We start from the raw sequence: 22211 nt of genomic DNA on the forward strand, positions 1-22211 counted from the left end.
ATATCAATAAAACATTTTTAAATAAATAACTAAGACTTATAGAAAGACTTTTGAGATGTGGGGCACTTTATATATAATGAAAATTTAGAAACTTAATATACATATTATTATATTAGAGAAAAATTAAGGATGGCATAGCCAAGAAATAGACCATTGCGTATTCATTAGACTGAGTGGCTATTTATTAGGACATTGGATATTCTGATTCACATTTAGAAGCCAAACCTGAAGATCCTCCCACTACTCTGGAGTTGGGGTGGTGAGCTCAAAGGAGGACAAAAATCCTGCTAATATATTAGTGAAGTGCTCTTTGGCCCAATGCCTGGGACTTTATCTTAAAGGCCTTAGTATAAGAGACTGTAAACTAACAAGAGTTAAATTATCCATTGGAAGTCCTACAAGTAGCTGAACATGCCAGTTGTTACGGTAAAGAATGCGCCCCATCCGAGAAGAGCCCTGAAGCAAGAGTGCAAGACAGCAGCAGGAAATGTAGCGATTGCTAATTGCAACCACCAGGTGGCGCAACAGAACGCAAAACTCTCAGCAGCAGAGGGTAAACCCATTCCTTAGCTGTTTTGAAAGAGGAGTTTGGTAACCCCAGAAATTTGTCTGGAGGACGGTTCAGAATCAGACCCCGTTGAGAGAGTAATTCAATACCTTAATTTCACCCTTTTCTCAGTTTTACACTAAAAAGTACTTCCAGGAAATGTATTTTCTGATAGAACTGGCTCTTGAGAGCCAATTGCTACATTTTCAAGAACTAAAAAAAATTTTTCAGATTATATAAATTTACAATTAACTAGATTATATTTTAAACAAAGATAATACTCAAATCTCACTGTTATCTAATTATTTTTATTACGTTTTACTATTTTCTGTGCTCTTGAGGTCATTATACATCTATTGTATCTATATGATATAAATCCTATATAATGGGCTGCTACTATCTCTTCCCAACTCCACGTTCAGGGGCAGTAAATTGATAATCTGAAATTGGCCACTTGGTGATTGACCATGGAAATTGGCAAATGCTACAAATCAGCTCTTCAGGGGCTGCTGGTTAAATATTTACTAACTACCAGTAGGTGAGGAAAAGGGGAGACCACCCATAAATTATGCTGGGAGGCAGAGGGAAAGGAGTTTTGCATAACAACTTGCCTCTGATAATAATTCAGACACAGCACAATGCAGTAGCTAAAAACTTGTACTCTGTAGTCAGGATGGAGACTTTGAATCTGTGCTCTGCCATTTACTAATTGTGTACCTTGGGCAATTGACTCTTGGTGCTTGTCTGTTTATCTGTAAAAAGGAAGTAAAAGTACCTACTTTATAAGGGTATTTTAAAGTCCTTATTTTAAGGACTAAGTGAATTTAATACATATAAGTCACCTTAAATAGCTGTGTTGGTTATTATTGATAAAAGGCAATGGAATTCTTAATACACATGACAGAAGTAATGATGATGCAAACAGAGCAGACACATTTGAATTCTAAGATCTTAAAGCCATATACCAATCTTGTTATATTTTACATTTAATTTCACATCATGATTTAAATTTATTTTCTGGAAAGAGGTGAAACACCATGCCAGATCTCAATACAGAATAATAAATGTTTACTATCAGACATTCCCTTTTCAATATTTGAGAAGTAACTTTAAAATCCCCAGGGTTTAGTTCTAAAAGCTTTTATCTTGCTTTCTTAAATATTTTGTAAATATCAGAAAATAGGTTGGGTATTCCCAAAGAGCATGCCATTTAATGGATGAGTATATCTTGCGTTGTCTGAGTCAAACTGAGAGGTTTCTCAGAAACTGAGTTCATAGAAACTTCATGTCTCATTCCCCTAATGAGGTTAAGAATTTTTCTCCATATTTGAATGATGGCAGCCTTTCAGAATAAATACAGAACATGGTCTCTCATAGTGACAGAAGGGAATGAGAAAAATCTAGAATAAATAGATGTCATTCTCTCTTCAAAATCACAAATTAAATACCCAGCTTTGTGAAATGGAGAGCTTGATCAGTTAGGTCTGGGTTATGAGTGATAAAAAATTTAGGATGTCTGCTGGCATAAAGTTGTGAAAGCGCTTTCTGGAAGTTTTGAAGAATGTTGGAGTACAGCCTACAATCTGAGATCCTCACCTGCTAACACTTCCTGCCAGAGGCCAGAGGAAAATTCAGTGACCCACTGAAGTCATTTCCAACTGGCAGAAACGGAAAAATTGTGAAATAAATTGTTCAAAGAGACTGTCAAACCCATTGCACAATCCAAACTTCCAAACCTGGACTGCAGAATTTTCTACTCACACCAGTCACTCACATTATTTTTTATTCATTTTTCGATTAGCTAATCAGACGAGTATTTATTGGCTCTATTATTTATGCCCAACACTGTGAGCAGTGCTATTTCAAAATGTATTTTAAGAACTATACCTAAAAGGAAAAGAATACTTTTCCAAGGCACCCAAGATGTTCTATAAATCTGTAAGAAATAATAATTTGCTTTAAAAAAAATAATCAATGACCCTTCAACAACGCAGACACACTCCAAGTTCATCACTCTGGAACTCTGACGCCACCACACAATGACAGGGTGTTTCCTCAGCAGACTATGCACATTGCCATTTTTAGAATTCCTTCTGTTATGCGATATACTCATCGCCTCAGGGGAAAAGCATGTGACACTGTAAGTCATTCGAGACTACAGCTGTCTTACTGTCATGATCCCATTCAGAACTATTTTGGTTCTGGTACAGCTGCTGGGAGAGCCCAGATGGGTGTAACCAAGCATGAGGAGAGTAGTGACATGGACAAGACAACTGACGCTGACAAGGAGCCATCACGACAGATCAAGAGCCAAAGGCCTTGTTAGTGCCTTAAAATATTTTAAATATATGTGTGTTATAAAAATAAATACATGCTTATTGTTGAATATGTGTAAAATATAAAAGCAAAACAATTAATTTTATTTTTTATTTCCCCTCCAGCTTTAGTGAGATACAATTGACATGACATTGTGTAAGTTTAAGGTGTGCAACATGATGATTTGATTCAATATAGATGGTTACCGAATTAGGATAGTTAACACATCCCTCACCTCACACAATTATTACCTTTTCTTGTTGTTGTTATAATGAAAACATTTAAGATCTACTCTCTCAGCAATTATCAAGTATACAATATAGTATTGTTATAGTCTCCATGATGTACATTAGATCCTAAGAACTTATTCACCTTATAACTGAAAGTTTGCACCCTTTGACAAACATCTCCCCATGTCCCCCATCCCCCAGCCCTTGACAACCACTATTATACTCACTGTTTCTATGAGTTCCTTTTTTTTCAGGTACCATATATAAGTGAGAACATACAGTATTTGTCTTTCTCTGTCTGACTTATTTCACTTAGCATAATACCCTCAAGGTCCATCCATATTGTCACAAACGGCAGGATTTCCTTCTTGTTTAAGGCTAAATATACTCCATTATAGATACATACATACATATATAGATATAGATATAGGTATAAGTATAGATATAGATCTATAGATATAGATATATAGCTGTCTCTCTCTCTCTCTCTCTCTCTCTCTCTCTCTCTCTCTCTCTCTCTCTCTCATATATATTATTTCTGAACCATCTGATAGTAAATTGCAAACTGATACCCCCTTGCCTCTAAATACCGCATGTATTCCCTAAAAATAAGACCAGTCTTACTAGACAACAAAATCAGGAAATTAATAATGATACTATTGTATTATTTAACCTATAGAATTTATTTAATTTCACTAATTGTCTCCTTATTGCTCTTTTAGCAAAAGAAAACCAATTCTGGTCCAGGATCCAATCTTACATTATTTATGGCATTTAGCCTCTTTGGTAGCCTTTAATCTGGGTAGCTCTTCCGTCTTTCTTGTCTGGCCTGGACATTTTTAAACAGTATAGACCAATTATCTTGTAAGAGAATTTTGAGTTTGTTGATGTTTTTTCATGAGAGATTCATGTTGCATCTTTGGCAGGAAGTTCTCCTCAGGGCTTTGTATCAAGTGCACATGCCACGGTTTTGTCACATTACTGGGGATGCTAACTTTGATCAGTTGGTTAAAGTGGTGTCTGCCAACATGCCCTACTGTAAACAATACTATTTTATCCTTTGTAATGAAAAAACTAGCTTGTGGGTAGATGACATTAATACTATGTATCTTCCAATTTTTACCTATTATTTTTACCATCCTTGATGATTTTTGCCTGAATCAATTATTATGATGATGGTTACTAAGTGGGGATTTTCTAATGTCATTACTCCTCATTTATGGGTTTGCGTTCTACTGTAAGGAAGTGCTTTTCCTCCTCATTTTTTTGTTATCTTATTTATAGCAGTGTTGATACTCATGGATTCTCCTTTTTAGTGTGAGTTAAATCTATTGCTCTCTTTCCCTATTTTGATGCTCAAACTGTCCCAGACTTGGTGAGCTGGAATCCCATCAATCTGGCTCCTATGTCTTTGGAAATGGCTGCATCACCCTCTGAGTGCACCCTTACTTATTTACACAGCAAGATGCTCCAGCCCTGGAATCAGCCAATCCTCCAAGGAACTCTAGTTCTTTTTAGTGGAGCATGGTATTTAAAAAACCATATCGTTCCTTTTCAGCACTCTCAATAAACAGAGTCAGGAATATGTTTGTGTCCTGAGATATATATTGACTTCTCTATCTAAATATTTAAAAATCATGTGTTTATACTGATACTCCAATTCCAGTACAACACCACAGGGTGCATTTTCGCCTTCTCCCTTCGTGTATTTGTAAGTCTCTTCTATGATAATGAAAAACCTAGATCCCTCTTTTTGCTCAGTCTGAGAGTATCCATAAAGCAGTTTCAGAATTGCTAACATATACTACTGTGAAAAAGAAACTTACTAACTACAATAATTGCCTACAGTTTTTATCTTTAGCCTGAGGGTATAAAATCAAATTATTGTATTTAAAAAGTACTTGACTGGTTCCCTATGCTCCCTTTGTTTATGGTTGTTATTTAAGTACTATTAGGATTCTTTTGTTTCTGTTCATGTTCTATTTGCAGTTTTCATCCCACTTCCTCATTGATTCTATTTATTAATTCATGTACTTTTTAATTTATCCTTTGAATATGTGAAACATAAAAATGGTTGTAAAAGTCAAAACTACACAAAAACCTTATTGAAGGGAATGTCACTCCTCTCGACTGTCTTACCCTGTTCCCATCCACCTACCCGGAAGGTGACCAACCTCATTTATTTCTAGTCTATTCTTCCCGTGATTCTTTTTGCAAAGGTAAGAAGATATTGAGTATTTTCTTATTTCTCCACTTCTTTGTTACACAAAAGGTGGTATAAAATAGATACTCCTTTGCATACTGCTTTTTCATTTAACAATATATCCTGAAAAATCATTCCATATTAGTTTATACTAAGACCTTCTTCATTCTTTTTCATAGCTGCATAGTATTCCATTACATGGCTATACCATAATTTATTCAACTTTTCTTATGTATAGGTACTTAGATTATTTCCAATACTTTGAAATTACAAATGGCGATGCGATGAATAACCTTGTGTGTATATATTTTTGTTTTGCTAGAGTTATATTTTCAGAGTAAATTCTCTGAAGTGGAATTGCTGGGTTCAAAGGTAGCTTTAAATAGATATGTAGCTATTATTTATTGCCAAAATCGCCTCCAAATTTTCTGTACCAATTTCCATTCCCAGCAATGTATGAAAATGCCTATTTCCCACAATTTCTGTAAGAGAATGTGTTGTCATACTTTTAAATTTTCACCAATCTGATAGGTGAGAAATGACATCTCAGTGAAGTTGTAATTTGCGTTTCCCTAATTATGAGTGGGATTGAATATTTTTCACATGTTCAGGCTATTTTTAGATTTTTTAAAATGAATTGCTTCTTAGTATTTTTTACACCTAGTTTTTGGTATTCCTTTAATTTTAAAAAGTATATATATATATATATATATATATATATATATATATATATATATATAGAGAGAGAGAGAGAGAGAGAGAGAGAGAGAGACATTATTCCTTTGTCGGATAAATGTTGCAAATAGTTTTAGAAAACCTTTCTTCATAAACATGTTATAATAGAATTCACTCTTGCTTTCTTCTAGTACTTCTATGATTTTGTTTTTACAAAATTCATCATCTGAATTTTTGTGTCTCCCTTTTTTAAAGGTAACATATATGAAGGCTTTCCTGTATTGATAAAAATTCTTTTAAAATATGGTTTTGAAATGTTGCATTTTCTTTGGTGGATTGAATACAATTACTTGATTTATCTCTTATTGTTGGACATATAGATACCTTCTAATTTTTGATAATGTAAATAATGCTGTAATGTACATCTTTATACACAAATCTCTGATTATTTTCTTAGAATAAATGTCTAGAAAAACATAGTGGGCAATTTCATGCCAATTGACAGATGAATGGATAAGTAGATGATGGTACACCCATACCATGGAATACTACTCAGCAATAAACAGGAATTCATTAGATACAAGTAACGACATGGATAAATCTCACAATAATTATGTTGAGTGAAGAAATAGAGACCAAAAATAAGGGGATATACTATATTATTTAATTTATATAAAATGCCAAAAATAAAATTAATCTATAGTGAAAGAAAGCGCAGCAGTTGTTACTTGGGGGTGGAGGTAGACGATGTATAAAGGGACACAGACATATTTGGGGGTCATTTTTTATATTGTGATGGTAGTTTCATGGGTGCATATGTATGTTAAACTTATCAAATTGTGCACTTCAAATATGTGCAGTTTATTTTATGCCAATTGTACCTCAATAAAATTGTAAAACCAAAAAGCTATATGGCCAAGTGGACCAGGAGGAAAAAGACTAAAGGCACATTTAGGCCATTGATACTGCCAATTGCCCAGCAGGTCAGCTGTACCATCATATACTTTCCATAGTATAGGTGTATAACGACTTCTCCACAGTCATTAACAGGAATTTTGCACCTTTAAAAATCTTTGCTAGTTTGGTATACACGATCATAAGATTGTTCTAACATGCCTTTTATTAATAATGCAGTCCAACATTTTTATATGTGTACTTGCTACTTTTATTTCTTATGTGAATTGTCTGGGTTCATTGATCATTTTGCTAAATTTAACTTTTAAGGTTTCTTTTTACAGTATGCTATCTCTTTGTGTATGTTGCAAATATTTAAATTTGTCTTTTACTTTCTTATTTCATCTGTGGTATTTTTTGATAGAACTTTTGAAAGATACATAAAATTAAATGCAGTGATTTCCTTCATGGCTCTTGTTAGAAAATCCAACCTATTCCGAAATTAAGTAAATGTTCACTCTATTTTTCTTAGTGTTTGTTTCATTTCAGTGTTCACATTGAATTTCATAATTCCCCTCTGGAATATAGGTGTATGCTAAGAAAAAATATCTAACCTTTCCACCCTACAAGTACTAAAACATGTTTCCCAGAACCATTTTGGTGATATTTCTAAAGAATAGACGGCCATTAAAAGAAAAGAATTTCTATATTGTCCGATTTTTCCTATCTGTAAAGTAGGTATAATGATTTCCACCTCATTATTTCATCACACATAGAAAACATTAGCCGATGTCCTACCATGCTAGTTAGTTCCCCCATGCAAGATAAGCTTTTTGAAAAGAGGATATGTAACCCTGATGCTCTGAATTAATGCACCTAGGAGGGCTTAAATTCACTATATCGGTAACCCATCTGGAGCCCAAAGGAAGCACTTTGGGGGAAATATTCGCACTGATGGCATTTTCAATGTTATTCCTGAGCATCTTGTTTTTCTCTTTTTACCCAGTCCTTAAATGGACCACTCATCAGATACAGAGTAAGATAACTCTGGTCAGCTGCAAGGCAAGGAGAGGGAAAGAAGGAAGAAAGTAAGTAGTAAAATTCACCAGATTAAAAGAGAAATTTACAAATAATTTCACCTGCATGAATTTGACTCCAGATTTTTCCCTCTACATGCTATTCTCCTATTTATTCCTTAACCACATTTAAGACCCCCCCCCCAATGATGTAGTGATATACTGACTCTCACCTTTACAGACTTATTCTAGTCAATATTGCAGATCTAACCCTTAACATCTAATATGCAAAATATCAAGTGTATGCAAAATATAAATTAGAAAGTAAGTATGTTACTGCAAAATTATCTCCTCTATGGATGTTTTCAGAGTTAGATTCCTTGGTGCACCCAAACTCTGGCCCAGATGACGAAGTGCAGTGAGCATGGGTGCAGAAATGAAGCTCATGCCATTCTGTTTGGCGTTTAGTCTCTACACAGCTGAATTTCCTCCCAGGGAGCACTGTGATTGATCATCTTTTGGACCTTCATTCACAAAGCACTTGGTAAGTGGCCTTACTATTTTAATAACATAGGCACCCTTTATAACACTTAATGATCACAGGCTTGGGAAGCCACTGCTTACATTATGCACATATAAAACAGCCATTGAACCGGGTCACTGCACTGTAGCAAAGGCTCTCCTCAACGTCATTAGCTTTATCAGCATGTCCCGCCTTGTGAATATTGATCCTTTTCTTCCTCCTATGCCCACACTTGGAAGAGTCTCTGCAAGGGCTAATTGTGCTGATGTTATTAGTGACATTTGTAATCACCACCAGCAGAAGTGAATTCTGTGGCTTTGATTTTCTCATTTGTTGTGTGTCTTCAGGGATAAGGGAATGGCAGTAAAGGACAGGGAGACAAGGCCACCTGTCATGTGGGGCAGCCTGCGGGGTCTCTGCTCCTGCCCCCCACATAAGAACGCAGGATATGGTGAGGCCAAAAAGGAACACCCACGGAGCCATAGGTAGGGGAGTCATACTACTATAGTCTCACTGGAGGCTGGATTCACACGACGTGTGACCTGCTGTCTGCTTGTCTGCCAACCGACTAACTCTTCTCGACTCACCAACCAGCGCAGCCGCGGCAGTTATATCAGTGGCCAATTGGCTAACTGGCTACAGCTGACGGCCATGCAATCACAGTTTATGGCCATTTACTACCTGAGCCAGCACCTTTCCATGTGAGGCAGAGAGCCCGGAAACTGCACTCCTGGCTCTGTCCCCACACCTCCTCAAGGAAGGGAGGTGGTGATCATCTAAGAGACATGCATCAGTTTTGGGTAATGACATTTTATTTTCAAGGCAAATCTTATTTTGGGCAATTTGGAAAGCAGAGTGAAGAATAAAGAAGGAGGGGAAATAAAAATCACTCGTTCTCCCAAATCTAAAGTAATCTCTGTTAGCATTTTGGCTTTTTTGTATTATTAAGAACCATACAGTGAAAAGACTTCTAAACTGAGATGAAATACCTTCTTACCGCAAATCTTGAAAAGCTGCAGCCATGGGTCTTGGAGCAGATCTCGCATCTGGATACTTCAGCAAACATGACTTACACAGCAATGTATTCATGCAAGGAACTGTCATTTTTCCTTCCTAGTTGACCACATAGAATTATTCTTTTTTCTTGTTTAAGCTTTTCACAGGGAGGGTGGGAAGTTTGCATTTGAGAATGACCACCTGTCATCTCCTCTTGAGAAACCTGCTATCAGGCTGCATTGGAGAGAGCTGTGCGTGGTAGCTCAGCCTCCGTCCATGAAGCGTCAGCTTTCCTGCCTCTGGCCTGCTCTCTGCAGAGTGGTGTGTGTAGGGCGGGGGAGGGCAGTGGTGGTGGCTCAGGGACAGTCTCATTCTGTGCATCTGTTTTCACATATGTTGAATATATATATATAAAACTTGCAACCTCACTTTTCCACTTAAAATTGTAGCAAAAGCTTGTGTGTATTATCCAACATTCTTCAGAAGCATCACTAATGACACTTCCCATCATATACTTAACACGTGAAGTGAATCCTGTTCTCTTTGTTGCTTTAAATTTTTGCCAGAAACATCCTTATACATATATCTTTGACTATATCTCTATGATGTTGAGATACGTTCCTGAGAGTGGGATTGCATTTGGACACACTGACAGCTATTCCTAACTGCTTCCTGGAGTGGTGCCCCCTCCACTGCTATGGCCTCCACAGCATAGGAGTGCAAGAGGCAAACGTGAAAGGCACATTGTTCGGGAATAGTCGGAGCACTAGATGGCACAAGACATCAAAAACAAGGTGGCTTCCTGACATCTCTCTCTGGGCATCTTTATTTTACAATCCTAATAATGAAATACAATTCCATTTTGGATTCCATCTGGGCAGTTTGGCTTTAGCAATGCCTTACATTATAGTCTGGTCAGTCCATGTTTTAAAAACATGGTTCCAATAAACAAACAAACAAACAAAAATAAAACTTATATAAATAAAGGAAAACATGGTTCCAAGGACAGTGTTCTACAGGCGACCCAGGGTATAAAGATCTCTGATGAAACCGGATTTACTCTTTTCCTTTAGCTCTGTTGAATGTCCTCCTCAATTTTACAAGGGTTCACCTTTGCACAGAAATCACTCATCCAACCTATCCACTTCAGAACTTGAACATTTAGTTCTTTTCACTTGAGTTTAAAGATAACACTGTGATAAAATTGTTGAAGGTTAGTGTCCACATAAGTCGATCTGCTTGTCTCTGCATCAAAGACAAGCAGTCCTAGAGGCTGGTCCCCTAATACCATGTGTGAGTAAGAGAAAAGGTGTCACAGCCCCAGCCAAATCCCATTACCTGAGGCGACTGTGTGACAGACGCAGGGTAAGTCACCAGGAGAACCAGGTCAGAACATGTCTGCGGATCAGCGCAATTAGAAAAACGAGCCTAATGTGATGGGTCAGCTCCAGTAATTCTGTAGATGTGGGACAACAGCCTTATGAACTGGCACAGATTCAATTCAAACTGTGGAGGGGACCTTCAACAATCACTGTGATGAAGATGAGCAATCCGAGGCCTAAAGCAGTCCAGTGACATGCACAAGATCCCTTGGCCAGTTAGTGGCGATCTGGCTCGTTACCCAGGTCTTCTGATTGCAAGGTCAGTACGGCATTAACTGCATCGCTGGCTCATGTCCATGGAGTCTCGGCAAGGTCAGGGGGCTTGGCAGAACTGGCGGAGAGAGAAGCCTGGACATATATTCTTTATGTTGCGGCCACCCGCACCTAAGCAGTGGAATTTTCTGGTGTAGCCCAGCCACTGACAGTCATCTACTTATCTTTGTATCTCTCAGGAGGAGGAAATAAAGTTCATTTAAGAATTAATTTCCTCAGCCCTTTATTTATAGCAAACTCCTTATGCATGAAGGAATAGTTCCAAATCAAGATTCTTTTCCAATGAGAGGGAAACCAGTTTGCAGCGAAATATGTAACCAGGGAACTGTAATTCCCTGACCCAGCGTCGTTACACCTCAGCAATGCCATCAAGTTAGCTGGTTTTCACGTCATTGTATAAACACAGCTTTGCCAGTTCAAAGCACTTGGAAGCATTTCATTATGCCTTCTTCCTAGCTGGATAGTACTGACCACATGCCAAGGCTGAAAAAAATAACGAGCTTGTCCATCAGCTAGTGATGATGTGGGTCTGTAAGAAGGCAGCTGGACTAACGTTCTTAGACACACATCACCATTTCAATGTCACTCTGGAAGACAGGGTGAAAATGAGGGGCTTGCAACCATGTGCTTGGAAGTGGGAGTCAGGAATAAGAGAAAAGGGGCAATTCTTCATTTCTCCCTCCCTAGCTCCTCATAGGTTGAATTTAATTCAGCTGAACCAATATCATTAAAAGGAGGCCCTGTGGAAGGTTCCATTAACAGGCCCAAGGCAGAGGAAGAGTCAGGCCCATTTCTGTTCCCAAGCAGTTCAAGCTCCTGAACGTGAGCTAAGTGTATAAAGAACTTACACTCTGAGCCAAAATGGCAGAAGGGCTAACTGACACAAGAAAGAGGGAAATTAATTTTGTCTGAGAGGTTCTGAGAGGCTGCTCAGAAGAAACAGTATTTGAACTGTGTCTGGAAGGAGGATAGTATTTACCCTGTTTCCCTGAAAATAAGACCTAGCCAGACCATCAGCTCTAATGTGTCTTTTAGAGCAAAAATTAATATAAGACCCGGTATTAGATTTATATTATATTATATTAATTATATTATATATTATATTATACCTGGTCTTATATAAGACCCAGTCTTATATTAAAATAACACTGGGTCTTATATTAATTTTTGCTCCAAAAGACACATTAGAGCTGACGGTTCAGCTAGGTCTTATTTTCGGGGAAACACAGTAGCAGGTAAAGGGAATTCTATGAAGAGGAACCATTCTGAACAGTGTGAGTCAAAGGCACATGGCTAGGGGTGTGCAAGTGCAGGGAACGGGGCTGGGGGTGAATAATCCAGTGTGAGGAATGAACACTGTGGTCTGTGACCACAGGAAAAGCAGCTCTCAGCAGAGGTCCAGTCTGCCTTATCCAGTGCTGAATCTCCAGTGCCCAAACAGCACTCAGCATATGAGTCCCCAGTAATTGAATGCAGGACTTCCTAGGAAAGGGGTCTGCTGCAACGAGTATTTTTGGTGCAAATGCAGGGATCCATTCAATGGGTGGAGCTCAGGGGAGCTGGGTTATTTTAAGAATATATTTGGACTGGAACAATGGAGGCAGCGCCAGCTAGGGACCCTGATTGTCTCCAGACCCACTCCCAGGGGTGTGGTCTCTGGTTTGCTTTTCTGCATTGTGACATTCTACTCTGTTTCTGCCAGCTTCCTCGGCTTCATCCAGGTCTCTGATCCATTTTAACTTCAGTCCGGAAGTGGCCATGATGGCCACTCTGACCCCTCTCTCCCTATCACAGCGTCACCTCTGCTTCTGCTGTTGCTTGGCTCGGTCTTTCCTATTTCTAGTCCCAGGAGCAGGACACTTTTTGGCCTGGACGATTTTTGCATACCAGGCCACCCAGATGCCCATGCCTACTTCAACCAGCAATGCTGGACTGGCGGAGGGGCAGTGGGAGCTGCGGGCAAGGCTGTTACCCTTAGAACTTGACGTGGCTGCACTGATAGTCTCAAGTACACCTGTAGAGGGGATAGAGTTAAGTTCGACTTAGGCCAAGTGACCAAGGAATTTGACCGGTATGCAGTAGGCACACGTTGTGGAAGGCTTTTACCAGGCACAGGCTGTGGCTCTATGTCCTGCCACGTCCTCAGACCCCACCATACCAGTGCTGGGCAGGAGCCTAACAACTCATTGTCCCCAAATATTTCCTATCAATTTTGTGTCTTCACTTGAAAGACTCATCACTCCATTCTCAATTTGGCTCCACCTCTCTCTCTGTCATTGTTCGCTGGGGCTTTCTCATAGACGCCTGTGCCCTCAGCTTTCGTAATGGCAGATTGCCCTCCATAATATGGGTGGGCCTCATCCAATCAGTTACAAGCCTGAACAGACCAAAAGGCTGACCCTTCCCCCCAGTAAAAGAAAATTCTCCTGCCCAATAGCCTGCAAACTGGGACATCAGCTTTGCAGATTTTGGACTTGTCAGCCCAAATCATTGAGCCAATTTCTTATAAGTCTCTTTCTCATGTATGTTATTGGTTTTGTTTCTCTGGAGAACCGTAATACACTCCTTAAAAGCAGCCTTGTACCCCTTAGCAGTCATTCCCTATCTCTCCTCCCGCCAGCCCTAAAAAAAACACTATATCTTTGCCTATACTGGATATTTCATATAAACAGAAGCACACAGTATGTGGTCTCCCGTGACTGGCTTCTTTTACCTAGCATGTTTCTATGATTTCTCCAGTGATAGGATACCTCAGTACTTCATTTCTTTTTATTGCCAGACAATATTCCATTGTATGAATGTACCACATTTTAGTTATCCATTCATCAGTAGATGCATTATTTGGGTTGTTGCCACTTTTTGGTTACTAGGAATTGTGCTGCCATAAACATTTGTTGACAAGTTTTTGGATGGACGTATGTTTTTACTTTTCTTGGGTACAATCTTGGATTGGAGGAATGGAATTGCCCAGCCACGGGTAACATTTTCTTTAACATTTGGATGAACTGCCAAACTGTCAAAGTGTCTTTACCATTTTATTGGCAGCATAGGAGAGTTCCAATTTCTCCTTGTCAGTGCTTGTTATTCTCTATGATAGTCATTATAGGTGCAAAGTGGTACCTCATTGAGGCTTTGATTTGCATTTCCCCCCTATTTTCTAATTACTCTTGTGTTTTCTTCTTTGACCCATGGGTGATTCAGTATTGTGTCACTGAGTCTCGTATTTTTCTGCATGTCCCAAATTTCCTTCCCTTCCTGATGGGTTGACCCTTTTTCATAATGAAGTGTCCTTCTTTATCTCCAGCCACATTTTTGTTTTTAATGTCTATTTTGTCTGACAGAAGTACAGCCACTGCAGATCTGTTATGGTTGTATTTTGCCTGGCATACCTTTGTCCATCCTATTACTTTCCACCTATTTGTATCTTTACATTAAAACCTGCTTTCTATAGAGCATGATTTTTAAATCCAATCACATAATCTCTGTCTTTTGATTGAGTTGTTTAGCCCATTCACATTTTATGAGGTGGTTGGATTTACATTAGCCATATTGCCTGTTGTTCGCTATATGGCTCATACGTTTTGTTCCTCTATTTCTCCCTTACTGCTTACTTCTACATTAAGTGGATAGGAGGAACTGACTGTTCAGTGTTTGCTCACAGGTTGTGTTTGAGCCCCTGTGGCTGTGAGGCTTCTGCCCTGGGGTGAGGGGTCTGTGTGTGTTGTGTGGATGCTTTTAAGGATGCCGTGTTTTGCTCTGAATACTCTTGAGTGGGTGCAGACTAGAGCACCCCCAGAATTGACTGTGATCCCAGGAGGGTTCTTCTTGGCTCTTTCCCTGGTTCTGTTCACTGCTGCCTACTCTGCTGTTTGACTTGCCTCACAGGGCGACCAGCCTCCTCTATGGCTCTCCACCGAGATCTCCATTATTTTGACCACACCCTTAGTTAGGCATGCAGTTCTCCAGGCTCTGTTCCAAATAGTCTGTTCTCCTCAGGCAGAGCTGGGGAGCTCTTCATCCTTATGGTCTGCCTTTCTTCTGGACAAGCCAATGTGCCCCTGCACTGAAACTGTGGGTGGGGACCCCTTTTTTTCTGAGAATGACACCCCTGCTCTACAAGTGGGCACCGAGGGAGGAAGAAGTGGTGCCCCTGGTCTTTCTGACTTGCTTCTCCTGGGGTGGAATGTCCACCCTATTTGAGAGTTGGGGCACGGGTGATCGAGCCCCATCTTCTTGGCCAACCCTGCCTGTGGTGGAGCTTTGGCCCTGGAAGTGGAAGGAGGCTCTAGTCCTCTAAGCCACTCTTGCCTGAATAGAGCTTCTGCCATAAAGGGCTGGCGGGGGGGTGGGGGATATTGGTACTAGCAGCCTGTCTCTCCCAACATGAAACAGGGAGCTGATGTGAGAGAGAATCTTCATCGTCTTGGCCGCCTCTGCCCAGAGGAGCGGGCCCATGGCAGCACTTCCGGAACATGAAGCTGTGGGGGAGGAGGGGTGTGGATCAAATGGAGGGCATGGGGGAGAAGGACATGGATCAAATGTCAGACTGGGCTGATATTACACTCACTAGATTGTCTCCATTTGCTATATCCTTAGAACAATTTTCAGAGATTTTAAATGATTGTGTTTTTGTTTTTTTTTTCAAAAATAATTTTCCCTGTTTTGTTCTGTTGGAGTGACTTTCACTGAGCTATTTACTCCATTACTCTGGAAGTCCTCTCATCTGCCATCTCGGCACACTTTTTGGATAGGAGAGAAAAGAGTAAGTGTATCGCTAGTTTGCTGGGCGTGACATCAACCCCTTGAAACACCCCAGGCATGTGGCCTGCACCCACCTTAATTTCATGCCATGATTCCTCAAGTACTGAGTGACTGTAAAATAAATCCAAACCATTTATTCTGTTCTACGTGTACCAAAGCAGTTAGTGAGATTTTGATTTTATTTCTGATGAATGAAACATGAGTTCACTTTTTAAGTCTGCTGCACTAAAAGATTCAGAGAAAAAGTGTTATATCTATAAGGGTCTTCCAAAAAATTAAAATCTTCACAAATCAAATCAACTTTCCCACTCCAAGTTCAGAATTGCATTTATATGAAGTCTTAGATTGCACTAAGAAAACATTTAAGAATGCAAAACTTATTTTAAATTTCGAATGTAAGAGAAAAATCATTTCCTAATAATATAATAATTCTTTTGTAATCTTCCAATAAATTTTTCTGGCAGAAATTTTAGAACCGGGGGAAGCAACTTTAAAAGCTTTGGGGTCTTTTAGGCTTATAGGGAAACCGCCTGGTCTCTCCGTAGGTTGTATTAGAGTATGTACCTCCATTATATTATCCATTCACATACCATTTTCATAATTTTTGCCACACAGTCACCATTTTTTTCTCTGCGTACCACCTGCATTTATTCACTTAATATTTTTCTTTGGAATACATTTTAAGGATTTCATTCTAAATGCATTCATTTTTAAAGCAAACATTTTATCGCCAGTGCAAATCACCAGTGAAGCATACGTGATGAAAACAAAAATAGTTAAAAATTGTAGCTGGATATTGTTCAAGACTCAGAGCCTGAGGTTCACTTTCTAGGTTAAAAAGAGAACTACGCAAATAAATAGAATATGATTAGCTACATTTGACCAGTGCTTCCCGGTGCTAGGCTGTCATGAGCACTTTACACAGAGTATGCCATTTAGTATTCAAACAACTGTATAAGATGGATTTTCTCCATTTTATACTGTGGAAACTGAGGCATAAGGCAAATAGGTGACAGAGCCAGGATTCAAACAAAGGCAGTCTGGAGTGAGTGTTCTGAACCACCCTGCCATTCTGCCTCCTGGTAACATAAAAGTCCTGCAGAGAGAAGTGATTATCATCTGATGCTATGCCTGCCTCTCGGGTTGCACTATGGGGCATGTCCTGTACTTTGGGAACACTGGTCTCAGAGGACGTCCACAGGCGACTCTTGGGAAGTTTCCTTCCACACTCTGATCCATGTGAAAATGCTGCACATTCAATCCCCTTTTGGATACTCACAATTTATATCAACATTTAATAGGTTCTGAGCTCTGCAGCAAAAACTTTCCTAAGCTTTAATGCAGCATTTCTCATTACTTGATCTCAGAGGCCTTTTACAGAGGAACAAGTATTAGTATTTTAGGAGCCATGAGTGATTCATGGAGCAGTTTGGGAAACACTTAGTCTCAGCGTCTAGAATGAAATTCATTTCATTCAATAATTCTTGTATATAAAGATGAAGATATTTCTTACTTGTGCTTATATATTCAAATAGGGTTTCTGTTACGAGGTGAATTTTCTCATGCTGTCAAACTCAGACTAACTTCAAAGGTGCATCTGCTTTATAAAAGCTCTTCAGGTAACTCCACGTCCCCTCCCTACACACTGCCAACAGTAGCACGTTCTACCAGGTGATGTCCCTCCTGGTTCCAAGCACCAATGGGTGGCATAAGTGGGCATTGGCAAAGGAAGCCCCGGGCTTTGGAATTCAGCACCTGAGTGAGCAACTGCCTGAGTATTCAAAGCAAACCTGGACTCTACTTCAACAGCTCACAATTAAGTAGAAGAAATAGGGTTGGGAGAGAGTGATATACATGATAAATCAGGCACTTGTAGTTGTCACCATGGATACCTGCTCACCAAGTTTAAAGAACTCCAAGGTTCTTGGTAAAGCAACAGCAGACCCCAGCGATGCCTTCTGCTCCTCTGCTCTGTTCACCAAGAGGGGCCGCAGGACTGGGCACGTGGCCTTCCCTGGACTCAACTGTACCAGCAAGTCCGTCTGAGCTCTTCTTTAGAAAATTCTGACCATTACAAGGTTTCGGCTTTTCCACTGCCAGGGTACGTTTGAATTCTGGGCAACCTAGCTTCCCATTGAGGCCCTCTGGCTAAGGGGGTCCTTTCTTTCTTCCCTGTGCCCCCCCCCGTGCCCCAGCATTGCAGGGCAGGGCTTTTCTGCTCTTGGTCCTTCCCTAGAGGCTGTGGCTTCTGCATGAAGCAACCACATTCCTTTTCTTTCCTTATCTTCTCAACTGTCCTTAAAAAAAACACACACACACACACAAAATAGGGAGAATAGAGCCTCTGACCCAGGTCCTTGAGGGTCAGTCTTTCAGCCTGAGGATACAGACACCCCCTGGACAATAGTTACAAAGCGGTGGCAAGGACTTCTGCCAAGAGCCCTTAAAAGAGAGGTCAGGGAAAGGAAACTTGCAGACCTATCATAAACTCGTAAGCTTTGATTTAGGAGGTTAGCAGATCATCGCAAAAATGATTTGATTTAAGAGACCAGAGCTGATAGTCAAGAGTTGAATTTCCAGCCTGAAAACAGGCAGAGTTTTAATAGACCGCTTCAGTTTTCTTCTTGGGGACTAAATCCCCAACAGAGCTGCCACCACCCACATCCCACTGCTCAAAAGTGACTTAGCTAGAAAGATGCAATAGTTATTCATTAACTGATACAATTGAAGCTGAAAAAAAAATTCAAACAGAAATAACTAAACTCGGGTAATATTAACTGTTTCACCATTTTCATTTTTATTTCACCATTTGCATTTTTATTGAACTTTTTTGAATTTTTTTTTTTTTTAATTTTCTGCCCGGTTATGACAATTAAATGGGAAACCGCAATTACAATTCACAAACAGTGGCATGAAAAAGAACACACACTCCATCAGGAGTGACACCAAACCCTTTCCATTTTATTCATTCAAAAGAGTTCACAGCACAACTGTCAAATCTGAGCACTGTCATTTTTTTTCTTGGAAGGGGAAAAACATTTATTCTGGTAGCACTTTTACAATTCCAGGAAGTGGTTTTGATACCACAAGTTGCAGGAATAGAAACCATAACAAACTTGGAGGGCGTTTTTTTGTGACGCCAGGGACTACTTGGCTGGAAGGCTCCCCTTGTGCTTAGTGAATTGCCTGTCAGCCTCGGCTGGCTGAGTCTTCCCAGGTGGCGAAAGAAGAAATGGACTTTCCTGCACAGACAGCTAAAATTCCTGTAGAGCAGAGTGTTTTCTGTATCTCTAACCCTCCCCTCACCCTGAAGCAAGTTCTCAAGCTTTTCTGGAGCTGCTTTCGGTCACATGAGCTTCTATCACCATGACCTTTTTACTTAAACATATGTGACACCAAGATTTCTTCTTACACTGCTTCTCTAGGGTTCAGATGACAGCACAAAACATCACTTGTCAAAAAATAGCAGGTATTAAGAATGTGGGCATTTACGTTGATAATAACAGCACACAGTTTGCAGGGTATGTCACCCCAAGGAGTATTTTTTTTTTTTTTTTTCATTTAATATGGTCCCCTGGAGAGTAAGCTAGAGTCTTTTCAAAATTAAAATCAGTTTATCTGACAGTTTGGGAACTGTCTCATGCCAATTGAAAAACTCTTATGCCCAATGATTCAATGATCCGTAAAGCAATTCAATGTTAGCATTCAGTTTACACTTACACACACACACCCCCACACACATGCATACACACGAGAACTGTGACAAAAGGATTAACCAGATTAACTTTGTGACTGTATTCTAAAAGAAAATGAAATCTCAAATTTGAGGTATCATATTCAACTATTTAAAAATGCAGAAATGGTCTGATCCCACTTGATTTTATGATCATAAGAAATCATACTAGTTTAATTGGAGGTTCTGCAGTTAGTGAAGTTAACTCCTGGGGCGCAAAATATTCTACAGAAATAGATTTTTTGCAATGCAGCCACTTGCTTGTTTGTTACTTCTTTTAAAACATGTGTTGAGACTTTCTATACTGTGGCATTCCAAGAGTCAGTACTTTATAAAAGAAGGAAAAGAATAATACCAGCTGACTCACTTTTCCTGTCTTACACTGGTGAGAAACAGTCTTACACGTTTCCACTCAACAGGCAGCGGCGGCAGATGTAGACAGAGTCCTTTCCGTTCTTCAAAGACTAGAATGTGTTACTACTGCAGCAGATGCTGTGTGGCCCCAATTAGGAGAAGAGAAAGCAATTTGTTTGGTTTGCTTTTCAAATTTTGCTTCTTGGAGACTTTAAAACAAGAGTTTTACTAGTTCTTGGCAATCAGAGGCTCTGTATTAATAAATAATGTGGGATTATGCTCTCCAATTAGGCCATTTACTATCTTCAGGCCTGACAGCCAGATGTGGGAGGCTTTCAAAGTGCTCTGCTAAATATTACAGACTGTTCTAGAAAAAGAGAAAAAAAAAAAAGGACTCATTACCAGAGTTCTTTGCATGTTTCTGAACTGACTAGATTATCTCAAGCTATTGGAAGGCTCAGGTTGTCTGGGGACCGGTCGAACCCTCCGTCCTGCTCCGCTGAAGAATGCTAATACCAGATCTCCATCAGTGCTTCACCCACTGACAACCCCCAGTTGGCATGGAAGCCTGCAGCAAGGACACCATGCCTCGCACTAGTGATATATGGACAAAGAAAGGGAATAATCCCACCACCCTGCCCAACACTTATAGGCAGGGACCTTTAATTAGAAGGAGAGGGGACATTGCCCGAAGGTTCTTACAGATTACTGGCAACCTTCACAAACCAACACTTAATTCATGGGCAGATAGATTTTTTTTTTTTTTTTTTTAAATCTGAGAAGGATTAAAGAATAAAGAATGAACAAAAAGGTCTTATGCTAAAATAAGAAATCAGCCCCATCTTGGCACAGTTCTCATGCAGAATATTGCACCCAGTGTTAACTAACGCTAGAAGCTTCAAACTGTATAAATTTAAATGTATTTGCATATTACAAAAATAAAGATAAACATATACATATTTTACACTAGTTACGGAACAGCAATGAATGGTCAGTCGATCCCTCTTTCACATTTAATAGAACTGAAATCTGAGTGCTCTAAATACTGCCACCTGTACTGGAACTATGGCTTATATGTGCACAGAAAACAAAATCCCTGAGAAGCCATTCGACTTTTTTTCTTTTTTTTTTCTTTTCTTCAAGTAGCGCTCTCCTTGGAGGATCACAGTTCTGAGGTTCAGGTTGTAAAACATTTGCTCCATATTCTCTCCCATCCTCCCCCCACCCTTCCCCACCTCATCTGCAGGCCAGGCGTAGTACTGAAAAGCACCCCAAACACCTATGCACTCAAGTGCAGGGACTACACTTGGGAGAGTGGAGGGTTTACCAGGTACAAAAGATGGTCCAGGTGAGTTCTGATGCTCTCTTTTCTCCACGGAAATTCCACAGCTGTAAAAGTCACTGGTTTCTGTGCTTTTCGCCAACGTTCTTCCTATATGGATAGATGAGAAGAAAGCACAGAAATGACAAGAGGTAGTGATACTCTCAATTATAAGAACAGGAAGCGATACTGTAAATCTTATTTTTTGCACAGATTTTCATTTCTATTTCTAGAACGCCTTATAAAAATGTAAATGTCAGGCAACTAATATTCCTACAAAGGAAAGAGTCTTTTTACTAGAAAACTAGCCAAACATTTCAGTTTGTGATATTAAGTTCAGACTTAAAGAGGGGACTACACCAATTACATATAACCACCTATTATTCCACTATAATCTCACAGCTTAACTAGACTTCTGAGAACCTCAAACTCTACACCCAGCACTGCTTCCTTTTATGAAACACACAGACACACATACACACACACTAAACCCCCTCGAAGTAGGAATACGTAGTAAAAAGTGAGAACAGCCGTTTATCTGGACTAAAAGGCATGCTTTTACTTCAAGTGTTGTAAGCAAGGCTGTCAAACTAAAATCTGGAGTTGGATGAATATAAAATGAAGAAACTGCTGCATCTTTAGCTAAACAAAATGGTATTCAAGTCAGAAAAAATGGTAAGAGGGAAAAAAATGTCAAATGCCCCCATCCCTTATTTCAGCTTTCCTATAACGTGCAATGTGGTGTTTTAAAAAGTTTTAGCAACGATTTAATAAAACACACAAAGACAGAAGGGCTTATGATCCACTTCCCTCATTCTCTGCCCCCTTATCTCTCCTAATGTGACTTGGTTTTATGGGAACTGATGAGTATCTACCTAAGACATCTCTCCAGCTTATACAAGAAACAGCTGAGCATAATATTAATAACATCACCAAAAATATGCACCTTCCATTTACTAATGACTTACTTACTACACACCGGGAATA

At 39.6% G+C, this 22211-nt stretch overlaps 1 protein-coding gene across 4 annotated transcripts in view; it reads right to left on the reverse strand.

The window, feature by feature from the left end:
- Positions 1-18616: 18616 nt before the first annotated feature.
- Positions 18617-22211, reverse strand: part of MFHAS1 (multifunctional ROCO family signaling regulator 1) — a 68931-nt gene continuing 65336 nt past the window's right edge. For 2 of the 4 annotated variants that reach the window (XM_088793409.1, XM_088793411.1), the window contains 2 exons: positions 21231-21335; positions 18617-20270 (listed from right to left, as the gene is read on the reverse strand). In XM_088793409.1, coding sequence (XP_088649535.1) covers positions 21302-21335 — 34 coding nt within the window. In that variant the 3' untranslated portion in view covers positions 18617-20270; positions 21231-21301. Of the gene's footprint in view, positions 21336-22211 lie in introns of all 4 variants that reach the window. The other 2 variants (XM_019750541.3, XM_088793410.1) reach the window with 1 other exon arrangement.

This window comes from Rhinolophus sinicus, chromosome 16, assembly GCF_057876585.1.
Source record: "Rhinolophus sinicus isolate RSI-liver-muscle chromosome 16, RSI-T2T, whole genome shotgun sequence".
NCBI classification, from domain to species: Eukaryota; Metazoa; Chordata; class Mammalia; order Chiroptera; family Rhinolophidae; genus Rhinolophus; species Rhinolophus sinicus.